General features: G+C 40.7%; 1 protein-coding gene across 2 annotated transcripts in view; it reads right to left on the bottom strand.

Annotated features, from left to right (window-relative positions):
- Nucleotides 1–18,951, bottom strand: part of LOC124721187 (adiponectin receptor protein) — an 82,434-nt gene that overhangs the window by 10,399 nt on the left and 53,084 nt on the right. For both annotated transcript variants that reach the window (XM_047246027.1, XM_047246028.1), the window contains exons 3-6: nt 11,916–12,186; nt 9,949–10,129; nt 9,460–9,647; nt 9,090–9,283 (exon numbers count right to left, since the gene is read on the bottom strand). In XM_047246027.1, the coding sequence (XP_047101983.1) occupies nt 9,090–9,283; nt 9,460–9,647; nt 9,949–10,129; nt 11,916–12,186 (834 nt within the window). The remainder of the gene's footprint in view (nt 1–9,089; nt 9,284–9,459; nt 9,648–9,948; nt 10,130–11,915; nt 12,187–18,951) is intronic.

Below are 18,951 nucleotides of genomic sequence, written 5' to 3'. Positions count from 1 at the left end.
GACACGGAAAGTACTGAGCAACAGGCAATTCTGGATAAAAATCTGAAGCAGGCCTCCGAGACCCCACTCATATAACATGGCAAGGATATGATGTAGCTAGGTGGTGTCATACGCTTTGCATAGATAAAAAAAGACAGCAACAAGGTGTTGCCGTCTGGAAAAGGCTGCTCGGCTAGCAGACTAGAGGGATACAAGGTTATCAGTGGTAGAGCACCACTGACATGGAGCCAGTATGCCACATGACTCAAGGACCCAACCCAACTGCCGACACACATGTTCCAGGAGCATACAAACAACGTTGTGAGGCTGATGGGCCGTTAGCTATTCACATCAAATGAGTTTTTGCCGGGTTTGAGCACCGGGACGATGGTACTCTCCTGCCACTGCGATGGAAAGACGCCATCGCACCAGATCCGCTTGAAGATGACGAGGAGAGGGTGCTTGTAGGTAGATGAGAGATGTTTAATCATCTGACTGTGGATCCGACCCAGCCCAGGAGCTGTGTCGGGGCAATGTGCAAGTGCACTGAGGAGCTCCCACTCTGTAAAGAGCTCCCACTCTGTAAACGGGACGTTATAGGGTTCATTGTGGCATGTAGTGAACGAGAGGAGTTCCCATCCGCCGTTTGTGGGTGCGAAAGGCGGGGGGGGGGTAGTTCTCCGATGCAGAGGATCGAGCATAGTGCTCAGCAGAGTGCTCAGAAATCACATTTGCATCAGTACATTGCACACCGCTGATGGTAACGCCAGGGACACCTGTTGGGGTCTGGTACCCAAAAAGACGTCTGATCTTCGTCCAGACTTGGGAAGGTGACGTACGGCGCCCAATGGTTGACACGTACCTCTCCAAACACTCCTGTTTCCATCACTTTATAAGCTGGCGTACACGGTCAAGGAGCTGCTTAAAGGCTATCAGATGTTCTAGGGAAGGGTGTCGTTTATGTTGCTGTAGAGCTCGCCAACACACTGTAATTGCCTCAGCGACATCCAGTGACCACCAAGGGAGTCTTTTGCCGGGGGCACCCTAAAGAGTGAGGGAATGCATTTTCTGCCATAGAAACGATTGTGGTAGTCACCTGCTCAACCATCACATCAATGTTACCATGTGGCGCAGAGTCAATGGTGACATCAGAGGTGAAAGTTTCGAAGTCTGCCTTGTTTAGGGCCCATCTGGGTAGGCGTTCGTGCGTCTGACACCGGGACAGCGACAGGAAGATGTGGAAGTGGTCACTACCACACAGGTCGTAATGTGCTCTCCAGTGGATAGATGGGAGAAGTTCTGGGCTGCAAATTGATAAATCGATGGATGAGTAACTACCATGAGCCACCATGAAATGTGTGGTGGGCCCAGTATTTAAGAGGCAGAGGAATTGTGACAGTATAGTTTCGACATCTCTTCCTCGGCCAGTAAGCACGGTACCACCCCACAAGGGGGTTATGAGCATTAAAATCTCCCAAAAGTAGGAAAAGTTTAGGGAGTTGATCAATCCATGCAGCTAATATATTGAGGGATACTGCACCATCTGGAGGAAGATATACACTGCAGACCGTTATTTCCCGTGTCGTCTATTCTGACAGCCACAGCTTCAAGAGGGGTTCGAAGGGGCACGGTTCACTACAGACTGTGTTAGGACATAAACACAAATTCCACCTAACACTATTATAGTTGCTACAGTTCCTGTAATACCCCTTATAGCTGCAGAAGACACGTGTCCGCATTGCCGGGAACCAGGTTTCCTGGAGGGCAATGCAGAAAGCAGGTGTAAAGTTAACAGTTGCCGTACCTCAGCCAAGCGGTGGAAAAAACTGCTGCAATTCCACTGGAGGATGACATCATCATGAGACTGGGAAAGCATGGAACATTCAATGAGGCAGTTTACACCTCTGGGTCACCTGCTGCCACTGAATTTTTGCCTGAGCAGTCTATGTCCATTGTTACTGAGGGTCCGACGAAATCCAGGTCCTCAGTGGATGCCAGAATCTCCACCCCATCCTCAGACGCAGAGCTTGCAAGTTCCTTGTTCTTAGGGGTCTTCTTTTTTCGATTTCTCGCACTGTTGCTTGGGTTTCCCTGGCTGGGAGGACTTCACTGAAGCAGTGTGCAGGACTGAGGATGAGTGTGAAGCCCTACAACCAGCTGCTTTTGGGCTCTTCAGCCACTGGCAGCTGTCATCTTTCCCACTAGCAGAAACCTGGGAAGAGAGTGACCCAAAGGGCACCTTCCTAGTGAGAGGAACCAAAGAAGCCTTATGCTTCTCTGGCTCAGAAGTGGGGACTGAAATTCCTGATGGTTGGGGAGGGGGGGGGGGGGGGTTGCTCCCGAAGTAGATGGGGCGAGAGCAACAAGGAGGGAAGTGCCCCCCACCATCAAGAGAGCAGGTGTAGTCTCCCGGTTCTGAGAGGCAACAGGAATTCGAGGAACTGATGGGGCGAGAACTGTTCTCGTAGCAGAGGCATATGAGGTGGTCATAGCGACAGGATGTAGGTGCCAAAATTTCCTCTTATCCTCAGTGTAGGTCAGTCAGTCCAGGGTCTTATATTCCATCATTTTCCTCTCTTTCTCTAAAATCCAGCAGTCTGGTGAGCAAGGTGAATGATTCTCTCCACAGTTGACACAGATGGGAGGCAGGGTGCATGGAGTATTGGGATGTGATGGACGTCCACAATTTCGACAGGTGGGGCGAAGTACAGCGGGAAGACATATGGCCGAACTTCCAGCACTTAAAGCACCGCATTGGGGGAGGGATATATGGCTTGATGTCACAGTGGTAAACCATCACCTCGACCTTCTCGGGCCATGTGTCACCCTCGAAGGCAAAGATGAAGGCACCGGTGGCAACTTTGTTACCCTCGGACCCCGATGGATGCGCCGGACGAAATGAACACCTCACTGCTCTAAATTGGCGTGCAACTCATCATCGGACTGCAGAAGTACCATATTTAAGCTCCTATGAGGTGTGATGGTAACAGAAACATCTCCCAACTTGCCACAAGCGAGTAATGCCCATGACTGGGCAGAGGATGCAGTTTTTGTCAAAGCCAACCCACAGTGCATTTTGGACAAGCCCTCCACCTCCCCAAATTTGTCCTCCAAATGTTCCACAAAAAACTGAGATTTCATTGACAAGAAAGATTCCCCATCAACTCTCGTACATGTGAGGTACCAGGATGAATAAGCTTCGCTGCCATCCTTGGCCTGGCATTCCTCCCATGATGTAGTGAGGGAGGGGAACAACTTGGGGTCATATTTCTTAGCATTAAAGTTACACTATGCTTAGAGACTGCTAGCAGGCATACCACCAGCAAGAGATAATGTACTACGTTTCATGGTGTGTCATCCGCCTGATGCCACCCACGCCGACCAGGGGCTCTCCCCACAGGCACCACTCAGCTGCAGCAAAGGCCACCTGGCAGGATGGCCATTGCTGGGAGCCCCGATGCCCCAGGGTGACGGGCACCTACTCCTCAGCATATGTGGGGAGTTAACGGCGCAGGCATCAGCAGAGTGATCCCTGTGGGGTCAGGGGCTACAACCAACAGGGTAAATGGCGGCCTGACCACAACGGACTGGCTACCTTGCTGGATATGAGGTACAAAGAAGTCCATGGTTTCTGTCGGCACAGAAAATGACACTGCATAGTGGGTGGACGAAAACACACCCAGAAAGGTATCCTCGCTAAAGAGGTGTAGGATGAGTGGGACTGCAATGCCATGACGAAAAAGTGGGCTACAGATCTCAATGCACGATGGACACGATGCACCACGGAAGGCGCCCTTCCCCAACTGGCTCGCTCTTCAGTAAAATTTTGAAAAATGGAGGTCAAACCCTACAGGGGACCATAACACGAAGACAAACGTGTGAGACTCCTTTTAGTCGCCTCTTACAACAGACAGCAATACCTCGGGCCTATTCTTACCTCCGAACCCGCTGGGGGATGGAATTAGAAATGACAACCAACCTCAGCAGGGGCTTGTTTGCTGCAGCACGCCGATTACTGGCTCTACTAAGTTCAACTCATGCACTGTTTTTTTTTCATTAGTGACATGTAACAAGAATGCATTGTCAGTGCCTCTGTAAGAAACTTAGCACAGCATGCAAACAGTTTCTGTGCACAGCGTACCATTGACTCTTTGAACCATACCTGCAGTATGGAGCACTAATGCAGGGAAACTGTAACATTGAAGAAATAAAAAGGGTTTTGACATTACAACAAAAATAGTCAGAATCATTAAGAAGAAATACTTCTTAAACATGCAGAAAGACTAGGCATCGTAACTTTTTCCGCCTTGTAAATATATAAAACTATACTACATATCTCACAAAATAGTGCGGAGTGGACTACAAATGCTAGTGTACACTCCCACAACACACAGAGGAAGAATGATATATGAAGTATACCCCACCGACTGACAATGCTTGAAAGAGGACCCCAACAAATTACTAAGAAGTAATCAAATTACTAAAAAGTCTGTTTAAAAAACTGTGTGACAATGTACATGACACTAAGTTTTCAAAGAATTTAAAAGAGTATCTGGTGGAAAATGAATTTTACAGTGTTGAGTATTGTTCACATTAAATTTGTAAATTACAATCAGTTTTTATATTTTTGACAATGTCCTATATTACATGTACATTCACTGTACGCCATGTAATCCTACAAGATCAAATAAATTCAATTTCAATTCCATTTCCCATTTATAGTCGCTCTCAGCACCCACTGTGCCGAGTAGAATGCATGAGTAGTACCATGACAACTTATTTTGGATTGTTAGAGGAGAAATAGACCCAAGTGACAGAAATTTATTTGATTCAAGTGTCAACTATTTGGTAAGGAATTCTTAATTTACAGCACTGATGTTCATTTACTGTTGGACACGAATACCTGAGTTGATAAGACAAAGTTGGCATGTAAGTTAGTTTGTTATTTGTAACTGTGATGTGTGTGAGCAGCAACCAAAAGATAAACATAAATGACCATTATAATCTAAATTTCCAGTTGGTACATTTCCTCTGACTTCCACTGATGCTGTTTGATTTAAATGTAATTAGTCTGTAAGCCATCTGGTTTTCCTGTCTACTCGCTTCCCTCATGGTTGTAAGCTTGTCCCAAGCCACAGTATCGAATTCTTTTTCAAGGCATATAAAACACAGATTTGGGATTTAGGTCTCTTCCCCTTTTCATAAACTGCCCCCTCAAAAACAAACACACACACACACACACACACACACACACACACACACGTCCTATTGCATCTCTTGTGCTTGCACTTCGTTTAAAACCAAATTGCTCTTCAGCTAGATTCTCATCCATTACTTTTTTCAGTCTTAAAATAGTTTTTAACAACTTTGGCTGCTACATGTGAAATGAGGCTAATTTTCCTGTGTTCAATGCATTTCTTGGTTCACTGCTTTTTTGTACTGGAATCAATGCTGTCAAAAGTTCTCTGGCCATTCGGCACTGTCATACTTCGTTATATATGCTCATTATTTCTTTTCCTCCTTGGTTCAAGCATTTTAGTACATCTCCTGGTATCATATCTATACCTACTGCTTTACTATTTTTCACTGCTGCTATTGCACTCTTTACTTCTTTCCATTATGATTGTTGTTTCTTACTCATCATTCACAGAGTTCAAGGAGTCTGGTCCAAGAATTGTTAGTTTGCAGTACGTGTAAATCGTTCTTTTGAATAGTCTTCACATCTCTACAGAATATCCTCATGATCTTTGTATACTACATTTTTGTCCTTACTGAGAATTTCCATTGCAGCACTTGCTGGTGTTTTCTGAGCCCCTGTTGTAATCTACTCTGTGCACAGTAAAGTATCTTATCTTCCTCTCCTGTCAAAGGCACCATACCACTCTTTTTAGCCATTTTCCCTAGCGTGCTCTGTTTCTCTATACAGTTTGTTATTCAGCCTTTGGTAAATGTTTCTTGCATATTAATTGTTCTTGTTTTAGGGTTACCTTATCTTCTCCACCTTCAAAGTAATTTCCTGTGCATTCGATGACTGTTTTTGCCCTATTCCATTTACACATCTTACACTTTTCTGCCCTTCTTTGTCTTTTAACATGTTAGTAAGCTCAAGCAATAGCATTTCCGTAATTCTTTCTTTCCCAAGTCTTTTCTCTTTGTACCACTTTTTCATGACAGTAGCCTTTTCCAGCTGTTTTCATTTTTATTTCTGTAACTTTATTCTACCAATATAAAATCAATTTCGTTTCTATATTTATTCCCTAGTGATTTCCAGATGTCACTCCCTCCTGTGAGCTTTGAATCATGCATTTGCCACTACCAGCTGTCTTTCCCTGCAGAACTCAAGAAGCTGTTCACCTCTGTCATTCCTCACGAAGGCATTACAATCACCCAGTACAATTTTGCAGCACCCTCTACTATCACCCATTACTTTATTATGCTGTATGTGTCCTCTATGAGCTGGTCTTCACATTCTGAAGATTGCATACAGACCTGGATAATTAATACATATTTTCTACTACTTTCTGATTTACACCTATTGCATTGTCACTCGCAGTGTTTACATTTCCCACACAACAGACAATTCCTCTATCAAACACTCTTACTCCATGCATTCCTTTCACTTGTCCCCTTCAGTAGTACATTATGTATTCATTTGACTACAGTTCTCCAGGTCCATCTCATCTTTTCCCAGCAGTTTCTACCTAGTTCATATTTTTTGTCCTCTGTCTTTTTAAGGTTTTATAGTTTTCCTACTTTTACCAGTGATCTAACATTCCAGGTACAAACTCGTTTTGAAATTGTGCTTGCTTTCTAGTTGACCATTCTGGAGATCTTAAGTGGGAGACTATTTCACTTCTGGATATTTAACATGAGAGGATGTCACGTTTTGCACATAAAATGAAGACTACATTATACAAGGAAAATTATCTGCTGTGGTATTTATGGAAAAATCATTTTTCAGTAAACTGCTTGCTGGCAAGAATGGACAACTTGAAAATTTTTATCTGATGTTGCTCGAAGAGTTTCAACTTCTGTTTTATCTGAACTGCAAATAATGGACATAAATTGCACAGCTGCAATATCTTGCAAAGAGAGTCTGGCAAGAACTTTGCACTTTCTGAGAACTGGAGATTCCTTTACTAGTTCGTAACTGTTCAATATATACAAAGTATACCAAGGATTTTCATTGTGTATTAGTAGTAAACATCAGGTGCATTATATTATTGACTAATAATGTAACATTTTTGCAATATTCTTTTTTCAAAAATGCATCATTTGCTTCCTGCTCATAAGTGCTAATACTTTTGACAGATTTTTCTTCTTTCAGGGGCTACACCACGTGCAAAAGAAAAAACAAACAAAAACATACAAAGATGCTTTTCTGCAATGGGGTTTTACTATGGTAGTTGATAAAGCTAATGAAAAGCTCCAGAGTGTTTGGTGCAGTGAAGTTCGAAGAACAGTGAGCATGAAACCCAACAACTTAAAACAACTTTGAAAGAGTCATGCAGAGTTTATTGGAAAAAGTGCACTGAATTCTTCAAACTCCAAGCAGCTGCACTGAAATGTTCACACATGGATTCATCTGGCAATTATTCCCAGTCTATACAGTAGCTGGTCCTTAAACTTAATACCAAATTGATCTTTGAATTTCTAAAACCAAGAAACATAATACACCAGAAGTAGCTCTCATCAAATCTTTTTTACTAGCTGTCAGTCAGCTAGGAAAACAAATGTGGAAAAGAAATAAGATTTCAATTTCTAACAACACAATTAGAAGGTGTATCGAGGACCAGAGTTTGGATATTTTGCACACAGCACTGTAGTTAGATGAATTGGCTGATGTATCTTGTTTCCAGATGCTTGATACACAACAGACAACAACCTGAAAGCAGAATACTTGTCAGAATCACTAAGACAATACTACACGCAGTGACGGTGTTTTCCAATCAGTGAAGAATTTTGTTGAGAAATGAGATGTGCACACCAAACTTGGTAGGTGAATGTACAGACTTAACACCTTCCACACTCGGTGTTCACTCTGGATTCGATACATGGGTGAATGAAATTGCTCCAAATGCAATGTTCAGCCACTTGATTATAGATTATGATGCTCTGCAGGGAACACTTCTACCTGATTGTTTGACAAGAAACATTTTTCTATGCAGTATATTTATTTATTTATGTATTTTCAGAACGGCACATCTAGCAGCTTTCTCAGCAGAAATAAACAAGCATAACATCAGCTTGCAATGAATCGTGTGAATATTCTGACAGCACAAAATGAAGTTGCCAATTTCCTTCACAGACTGGAGCTTTACCAGTGCAGGTCTGAAGGTAAAGACATTTTGCTGTTACCAGAACTGATAGTGATGCTTAACACTAATGGTGAAACTGCTCCTTGACACATGAAATACAGCAGCAATTATCAATAATAAATTGTATAAGTAGCTATTTTCCTGAAGTGCAGAATCGACTAGTAAATGCCTGAGTTTTAAGAGCATTTTCAGTAAATGAAAGAAAATTTTCAGATAGTGAAGTTCAAGTCAAAGCAAGATTTCTTCAACTACATGAAGATGACATACTGGTAACAGATTTCTCTAAAACAGAACGAGTCAAATTTAGGATAAATAGTGGTATCAAGTGTGTGTCTATATATATATATATATATATATATATATATATATATATATATATATATATATATATATGGGAATAGTGATTCTTTTCACAGCGGCATATAGGTGTGAAAGTGGATTTGTGGCTATACTGGCAATAAAAACAGAAACAAGGAACTGACTGAACTCTGCACATAATTTCCAACATGCTTTGGGCAATACCAAACTGAATATAAGACATTATTAAAGATAAGCAATACCAAGCATCTCACTGATATAATATACTTCCCTGTAATTAAAAAAAAATTGTATGTTCAAACAACTCTAGTCTGAAAAGTAAATAAATGCATGGTGCAATTATGCAACCCAGCAGAATTTTCTCAACTTATTTAAAAAATCAACAGGAACACAAGCTTTGTGGGGAAAAAGTTAACTTACTTCAATTTAGTCAATAACTGTCACTGAATACTTATTAAATGACGATTTGCTTACCCAAATATCACATTTTCCTGGAAAGAATCTTTCTGGTACCCTCAGAGCATAAAACATAGCTCCCAAGATATATAAACATCCCATAAGTATCAACCACCCTAATGATGCTTGAGCAATTGCATTAAACCATCCTTCAGAGACAGCGTAATGGACAGCAGGAACAACTCCACTCAATCCAAAGCCCATAAATACACCTGTAACAATGGTGTTCTTTCCATAAATTACAGATCATCATCTAAAAAAATTCACGCACTTACAAATACATTTTAAAGGAACCCTAACATCAAGAAGGAAAAAGATGTCTATTCAAAAGTCTGATTTTTTTAAAAAAAAAATATTCATCTTTCAAATCTGACTGCAGTACACTTACCTGCACGTAAAGATCTGTATTTAGGTTCACTAAATCTATCCCATAGGGATACTACAATGGATGTTACACCCAGTCCAATGACGACACTCAAGTAGATTAGTTTGGGCTGGAAATCACAGTAGAAGCCGTAATACAACCAGGGAACAAATGATCCCATTATTAGCATTGCAATGCCACAATAATCGAGCCTAGGGAGAGGGGGGAAAAAACAATTAAGTAAAGTATATTTTCATTTCTTTATGACCAAAGAGTATCATAATTACCTAATATTTTTAAGGAATCAATGGTTTTGTTTCTAGGAATGTGCACCACGAACAAAATATTATACTTATAAAATCTAGGTTCTGTTGGATAGTTTCTTTCCTTAATTAAAGTCAGTGTTTTTGAACTTTTGTATTAAATTATTTTAATAACATAGACAAGTAGCAGCATTCTGTCAACTGATAATGTTAAAATGAAGTATGTACCTGGTTATCAGCATATACATACTTGCTAAATAGCTTCCCCACACACTCTGAGTGGCAGTGCACAGTATGAAATGCAGATGACATTCCAAGGCAGACTATAGCACCAGCAAAGTACGCAGCAAATACAAGTTTTTCTTGAAGCGGAACTTCCTCTGAAGGTCGCGTAAGAAAGTATGTGGCTACCCCAATAAATGCAACACAACCTGAAAGTACAAATACTGTGTAAAAACGAGTTTGTTCAATTCCATTTAAATTAAACAAAGTTATAATTCTAAATCAAATGCCACACTATAAAGACACCGGTGTAAAGAAATTTTATAAAATGCGACAGTTATCTACCACAATCAAGGAACGGCATTGGATTAAGGATGTGTCCAAACTCCATGGACTTTCCCAGTCAGCTCTCCAATACAAATACAAATGAAGCTTTAGTGAAAATAGATTTTTAAGGGGATTACCATTGTTATCCAACACTCACTGGAACAACTTTTTATCAGTTGTGCACTAAATTTTTGTTTTAAATTTTTCCTCAATAGTTTTTGTTTAAACACAATGTACTGATTTTAGTCCACCAGCCTGAGAAAATGGAAGAGGGATACCGTATTGCACAAATGTTCTTTCCATTAAGTATGCATCCACTATTTCTAGTTTTGATCTTATTATTGATGAGATCTACTTTCCAAGACAATACTGAATGACATCTTACATCCTGAGATCAATCTGAAGTTGATAATTTTAATGCATGAACAAATTCTGTTATGGGAATATGTTTTTACTAACATTATCAAAAAAGCAAGTAGGAAAGGAATGACAATTGTTAGGTTGGGTCTAATATCTTGTTGATTTTTTTTAGACAAAATTTATGAACTATCGAGGACACCCGTAAAATCATCAATTCAACTTTCAAGTGAGGGAGTTGAAAATGCAACTGGTTGGTCAGAACGGTGTTCGTCAGTCACTGAGGTGTAGCCATTTTTTGAACTGTTCTACCGACTTGTAAAAATTTACATGATTCCTACAACCTTCACCATATACTTTAGACATTCTATAGTATATATTCACTGGTTTCTCGCCTTCTGCAAGTAAAAAACAAACAACAGAACGCTGTTCAACTAATGTTGACGTTTCAAGTGGACTCGCCATCTCGAAATGTAGTTTTGAGGTTATAAACAAAACTGTTGATATATCAGCTGATCAGGGCTCATCCCAGTGATGCCAACTTAAAGCCATAACAGTACCAAACTTCCCTACTAACAGCTTTTTCCCCAGAGCAATTTGTCTCTTTAATGATTGAATGACCCTCGCATTTCAAATACAGAAGCTCACATCAGTTATTAACTTGCCTTCGGTTGTAAATTACATTTCCAAGAGATTGCACACATCAACTTATAATTCCATAGAAATGCTGATCACAACTGAATGAAATAGAAACAAATCTAAAGTTAACTGAATATAGAGGAAATTTTAATTTTACAATGGCCTACATGTAGAATGCCACAAGACTAACACATTTAGCATTTTCAGAACAACCATTCGAGGACTATCACCACCCCCCTCCCCCCGAAAACACACACACACACACACACACACACACACACACACACACACACACACGCACACGCACATGCGCGCGCATGCGTAAACTCCATGGTGCAAAGGCATGTTCTGATGGGTTTCAAATTGAGCATGACTTATGTACCACCTAGAAGCACCAAAAAATAAAGCATGGTAAGTGATACAGGGGAGCATGGAAAACCTTTTCATACCTATTCCTTTTATCAATGTACTCTCATCTCAGAATTTATAACCTGCAAGCTATTCCCACTCCATGACTTTACCCTCAATACATAAGTCTCTGTTGCCCCAAGTTCAATACATTAAAATGAGATTGCAGATCCTATGAATAAAATACCAAGGAACAAAAGTTAAATGAAAGAATCTCATTCAGTAGGTTGCTCATCTTTTTAAGCAAAAATAATGTTTACTTGCCCAATAAATGTGTCCAGATGTTTCCAGTCTCTGTATGAATGCGAAATATGCTCTTGAAGCACGCATAAAAACTTGGCAAGGGTGGCCTATGTCCAGCATGTAAATAGTCATTGTCCTGTAGCCATTGGGGTAAATTTCTGAAGTGGCATACTTTCCATGATGCTTCCCATACTTTTCGGACAAATTCCTCTGCTTGTTCTGCAGCATTGTGCGCCAATGCTCCTAGATCAATTTCATCTGAAAGCACACCAGCTTTCAGAACTTCCGTCATCTGCAAGTTATCAAAAGAATTACTCTCATTTGGTGTCATGGTATTGGTATACAGCTAACATCTGTCTCTCAAAGGACACTTAACAATACTTCAGATGTCATTTACAGCCTGCTGTATTCCTTTAATCTAGTGCTTTACATTTTATATATTTAACCCCCAAACAGGCATGCTGCGTTTTACAATACAAGAGGGTGTGTGACATACTTTGTACACATGTAAAGAATAGATGCCTTTATGTTATCAAGCTAAACACGTATGAGCAACATCACAGTTTAATCTTAGTTTAATTAAACAATGATGAAATACAAATACATTATATAAGCTAAATCAGATTGATTAACCAATAATAAAATGAACTTCCATTACATCACTCTGTTGCCACTGACACGTATTACCCCACTGTAATGAACAACTATGCATTAAATAGTGCAGTTGCATCAGCTTCCAGCTGATTCCTAATTATCTCATCGACGACTGCCTCATTGTGGAACTGTGCTGCTAGCTCGGAATCTGGGTCAGTTTTTTGCACAGATCGAATATTTTTTCCCCCCTAGCTCGATGTTTATTTTCTATTACTTCTCTTCATTTGGACGTATCACTGTATTAGCTGAAGCAATAACGAAGGAATAGGTACAGGCTCACACTTTTAAAACATTTAACAAAATGGAAGAAGACAATGTTATTTGTGACTGATGCACATTATACAGAGGCACGCCCGCTCGAGGGGTAAATGAAGGCAAATATGGACTTCCACTGACAGTAAAATAATAATAATAATAATAATAATAATAATACTAGGTGTAAAACTTGCTTCCACCATTTGCCGATAGGTGGCGACAACGGTAAGTAGCAGTCGATAGAAACAGATTGCAGATGTCAGGCAGTTAGCTTGGATCTCCATCAACATAACCTTATTCAAACATTAGTCTATTTGTGTCGGCATCATAAAGTTGTTCTTGACTGAAAATGTCAGTTTATGAGCCTCATTCATTCTCGTCATTTGCGGGAGGTGGTACTGTTTTGTTTCAATATGAAGAAAACAGCGGCTGAGTCTCATGGAATGCTCAGAAGTACATATGATAAAGACGCTATTAGTGGAAGAATGTGTCTTGAGTGGTTTCAATGCTTCAAAAGCGGTGATTTTAACGTCGTAGACCAGCATAGTGATGGAAGAGAGAATGTTTTCGAAGATGCAGAATTGGAGACATTGCTGAGTGAAGACTCACGTCAAACTCAAGAAGAATTGGCACAATTAGTGGGAGTGACACAGCAAGCCATTTCAAAATGTCTCAAGGCTATGGGCATGATTCAGAAAGAAGGAACTTGGGTCCTGTGAGAGCTGAAACTAAGACATTGAATAGCATTTGTGTGTTTCTGAACAGTTGCTTCAGAGGCAAAAAACGGAATGGATTTCTGCATCTCATTGTGTTCATTACGGTAACCCTAAACGCAAAAAATCATTGGAATATCCCGGCCATGCTTCCACGTCGATGGCCAAATCGAATATTCACGGCCCCAAGATCATGCTCTGCATTTGGTGGGACCAGCTCGGCGTCGTGTACTATGAGGTGTTAAAACCAAGTGAAACAACCACAGGTGCTCATTACTGAACGCAATTAATGCGTTTGAGCAGAGAATTAAAAGAGAAACAGCTGCAATACAGCAAGATGCACAATAAAGTGATTTTGCAGCACGGCAATGCTCGACCCATTACAAAGGAGGTCAAAATGTACTTGGAAATGTTACAATGGAAAGTCCTACCCCACCTGCCATATTCTCCAGACATTGCTCCCTCTATCACCTGTTTTAGATCAATAGCACATGGCCTGGCTGACCAACACTTCTGGTCTCATGAAGAAGTCACAAATTGGATCGATTCATGGAACGCTTCAAAAGATGAATAATTTTTTTGACGCGGGATTCTTACATTGTCCAAAAGATGGGAGAAAGTAATGGCCAGCGATGGAAAATACTTTGAATACTACATGTGCAACCAATTTGTTTCATTAAAGCCTCAAATATTGGGGAAAAATGGCAGAAGCAAAGTTGCACACCTTGTATACTACACACTGACCACTGCTATCTCCCCTCTTCAATTGCGTATATGAACTGGCAATTTTCTAGCAAACTTAAAGAATAATTATACTGCAGTCTAGCATAATTTTAAACCCCAAATTGAACAGATTAGGAAATATTACATACATGAAAAATTTTACGTGGTATTGAAGACAGTGATGTGGAATCTTTGGTTTCAGCAATGATAGATTTTCATGTGGGGATGCAGCATTTTAGCAATGTGTAGGAGTTGTGCCCTGAGTGTGGGATAGTTACTGCACAATCCTGGGAATGGACTTTCTGATAACACAGTATGTCAAAATTGACCTTACGTGGCATACAGCTGAACTGAGGTGTGCAATGTTCCAACCAGGGGAGACAGTCTCAAATGTAGTACGAATGCAAGGTGCACCACTCTTAAGTGGGTGGAACCACTTAAATCACAGTCAACAACACTACAGATTAATTTGCATGTTATTGTGCTGCAAGGTACCAGGATGTTGGTATGTGTAAATGTGGGACCAGAATGGTCTGTTAATGCACTGTGATTGGTAGAACTGCTAGCAGAATATTATTATCAGACACATCACATTGCTTTGTATGGCGAAGCATAACACACGTACAAGAGGAATTTGACAGGAAAGTAGTGCCCGTGAATTTACACAGTTTTAGGCATTGATGGAGTACAGTTCACCAAGGGAATGTTGGTAGTTAATCTGGAAGACCTGTATAATATGTGTAGAAACTTGGTCAGACTGCAACAGGGTAATGTGGAAAATGTCAATAAAACTTCATTGCTTACAAGGGAACCTCCCCATCGCACCCCCCTCAGATTTAGTTATAAGTTGGCACAGTGGATAGGCCTTGAAAAACTGAACACAGATCAATTAGGAAAACAGGAAGAAGTTGTGTGGAACTGTGAAAAAATAAGCAAAATATACAAACTGAGTAGTTCATGGCAACATAGGCAACATTAAGGACACTGCGACCGCAGGAGCGCCGTGGTCTCGTGCTAACGTGAGCAGCTGCGGAACGAAAGGTCCTTGGTTCAAATCTTCCATCGAGTGAAACCTTTAATTTTTTATTTTCAGTTCATGTGACAAACTCTTATGTTTTCATCACTTTTTTGGGAGTGATTATCACATCCACAAGAAAAGCTAAATCGGGCAAGGTAGAAGAATCTTTTTACCCATTCGCCAAGTGTACAAGTTAGGTGGGTCGACAACATATTCCTGTCATATGATGCACATGCCGTCACCAGTGTCGTATAAAATGTATCAGATGTGTTTTCCTGTGGAGGAATCGGTTGACCTATGACCTTGCGATCAAATGTTTTCGGTTCCGATTGGAGAGGCACGTCCTTTCGTCTACTAATCGCACGGTTTTGCGATGCGGTCGCAAAACACAGACACTAAACTTATTACAGTGAACAGAGACATCAATGAACGAACGGACAGATAATAACTATGCAAAAATAAAGAAAGTAAAATTTTCACTCGTGGGAAGACTTGAACCAAGGACCTCTCCTTCTGCAGCTGCTCACTCTACCACGGGACCACGGCGCTCCTGAGCTCACGTTCTCCTTGATGTTGCCTATGTGGCCCATGAACTACTCAGTTTGTATATTTTGCTTATTTTTTCACAGCTCCACACAACTTCTTCCTGTTTTCTCAATTGATCTGTGTTCAGTTTATCAAGGCCTATCCACTGTGCCAAGTTATAACTAAATCTGAGGGGGTGTGATGGGGAGGTTCCCTTGTTAGAAAGTTAGAGCATCTTAGAGGTATAGGTAGACTGGAAATGGAGAAATTATTGTTTGAATTTGAGGATTTGTTGTTTCCTCAAGGGTCTTTACCAGCAATGCATGAAACAAAACATTGTAACCGAGTTGCTGGTACATCATAGACCTCATCATATACTGCATTGTATGCAACCATTATTAGAAGAATTAATTGCGGTACAGTTAGCAGATGGTGCAACAGAGGAAAGCACTAGTCCACAGAGTGCACCCATCGAAGTTGTAAAAAGAAAGAGAGAGAGAGAGAGAGAGAGAGAGAGAGAGAGAGAGAGAGAGAGAGAGAGAGAGAGAGAGGGGGGGGGGGGGGGATGGCGGTCACCAGATGGGGCCAGAAGACAGATTCTGTTGGGTCTATAGTCATCTTAACAGCAAAACTACAACTGATGCCTATCCGTTTCCAAACATTACTGAAACTACTGATGAACTGGGATAGTGCAAGTAGTCCTCTACCTTAGATCTGAAGAATGGGTACCATATCTGGAGGGCAGTCTGAAAACCGTGTTCTCAGTCCTCTGGTGCCATTTTCAATATTACAGGATGCCGTTTGTTTGAAAAATGCCCCAGAAACGTTTTAGCATTTGCTGGACAGAGTACTGAGGAGACTGAAGCCTTGCCAGTGCATGGTGTACCTGGATGGTACACCCATTTTTGCGAAGGGTATGGCAGAGTATAAACAATGTTTGCAAGAGGTGTTAAAAGAGTACAAGCAGTAAATTTAACATTAAACATGGAATAATTTCATTTTGTATTAGAAGAAGGTACATATTTACGGCATGTTATTAGGGTGAAAGGTTAACACAGATACAAGGTTGACACAAGCAGTACGGGAATTTCCAATTCCTAGTAATACCAAGGAGTTACCATCTTTCCAGGGTTAGGGAATTATTGTTGTAGAAAATTCAAGAAAGGGTTTGCAAATATAGCAGGATCATTTATGTGACTGTTAAAAAATGATGTAAAGTTTGAATGCCAAGACGCATTCAAGGAGTTAACAGGGTTGACATCAAGCCCTGAATTGATTTTCCTGGACTACAAGAAAGACAGTGTCTCAGCAACAGACACATCCAGTCAGGGTAAGGAGAACCTGGCAGCATACGTTTCTAAGCAGTTGAGCAGAGTAGAGGAAAACTATGCAAAACAGAGAAACAGATGCTTAGTGTGATTTACAGAATCACACATTTCACGTGTTATTTATACGGAAAGAGTTTTAAAGTAGTAACAGACTATGCAGTCCGTAAGTGATTGTTTGGGCTTAGTCTAGTAGACGAACTAGATGGGCACTGAGGTCAAGGGAATTCGAGTATGAAGTGTTACACACACCTGGTAAAAGACACACAAAAGCGGATAGTTTTAAGCTGTAAAGTAGCAGTGACACAGACACTGGGTCACACCATGCACAATGGCAAGCAGTGCAATGAGCTGACTTTGAACGTAAACAGTACAAATTGCAACCACAATTCACTGGGTGGGACAGATTATTGTAAGACAGTGAGGTTGAGGGCTACCAGTAGCGTTGCCTGCAAAGCTGAAAGAAGCACATGGCCACATGTTGGCCAGACACTGGGGTTGTAGAACAATGAATAGCTGAGCAGCAGAGCACTACTGGTGGAAGACCAGGAGAGAGGATGTGGATTGGCATGTGAAGAGTTATGTGCAGTGCGGGCAGTGGGCAGATATGAGCTGTAAGTTAATACCTTTCCAGAGGTTATCAGAAGCAACAGAGCCTTTCAGAATGATTGGGTTGGATGTCCATGGGCAGTTCAACAAGACTTCAGCCACTAATCTGTATGTGTTAACCAGTATTGATAATTTTTCTAGATATGTGGAAATGATTGCAATCTATAACTGGCAGCAACAGTGGCACAGGCATTGTCCAATAACCAGGTGCTCAAATTTGGGGTGCCAGAAGCTATGACCACTGATCAAGGGACAAACTTTATGTCCGATTTGTTAAAGCAAATGTGTAATTTGCTGAAGTTTAAAAAGTTAAGGATGAGTCCATTGCACCCTGAGGCCAGCAGTAGGGAAAAGTGTACAACGCACAGTGAGAAAGTTGCTGAGAGACTGTGGGCATTCACCATACTGATTTATATCCTTTGTTGTGAGTGCATATTATTCAAAAGTCTACTCATAAAAGGTTGTTTATGGGAAGCATATGCTGTACTGTTTGACATAACAGAGCTGAGTCATGGAGTCTTGAGGATTTTGCTAAAAGACAAAAATTATACAAATAAATAATAATGATGATGATAAAACATCCAACATTCCACATAACACCTTCACACCACGCTTTTTCCTTTTCTAGACAAACTTACCCCCAAGTTATGCATTGTACAATATTAACACCTATTCCTCTTTCTGAGCTCAACATCTCACATAATTGTGTGTGTGTGTGTGTGTGTGTGTGTGTGTGTGTGTGTGTGTGTGTGTGTGTGTGTGTGTGGGGGGGGGGGGGGGGGGGCACACACAGTGATTGATAGAGAGATATGAGTAAACAGTGTGGCATTACATAATTTAATAAGTTATTTGTAAAAGAAGTATTGTATTCCAGGAGTAAATCTAATGATTGTCTAACCAGAAATCTGTAAATGTATGTGTATATGAATTAGTTTATTTTAAATTGGTCTTAACTTGTAAATACTTTGACATGTCCTCTATCCCTCTATCCATGTAAGAAGGGATCTATGAATGAATAAAGCTACTCATATAAAACTGAGGTAAATTTGCGCAGGAAGTAAATGCCAACAGCAGCTGGGGAATTATGTGGCCACGTTACCACTATATGAAGTCAGTCAGATGTTAATGTTACTGAACCCATATTTTCTGAAGGGTAAGACCAAAAGATCTTTAACTCATTACTAAGGGCAATTTCAGGTAGTTGAAACAACACTGCTGGTAAACATCATGCTTCT

This window comes from Schistocerca piceifrons, chromosome X, assembly GCF_021461385.2.
Source record: "Schistocerca piceifrons isolate TAMUIC-IGC-003096 chromosome X, iqSchPice1.1, whole genome shotgun sequence".
NCBI classification, from domain to species: domain Eukaryota; kingdom Metazoa; phylum Arthropoda; class Insecta; order Orthoptera; family Acrididae; genus Schistocerca; species Schistocerca piceifrons.
Note: the sequence above shows the minus strand (reverse complement) of the source record. Positions and strands in the feature narration are given on the sequence as shown.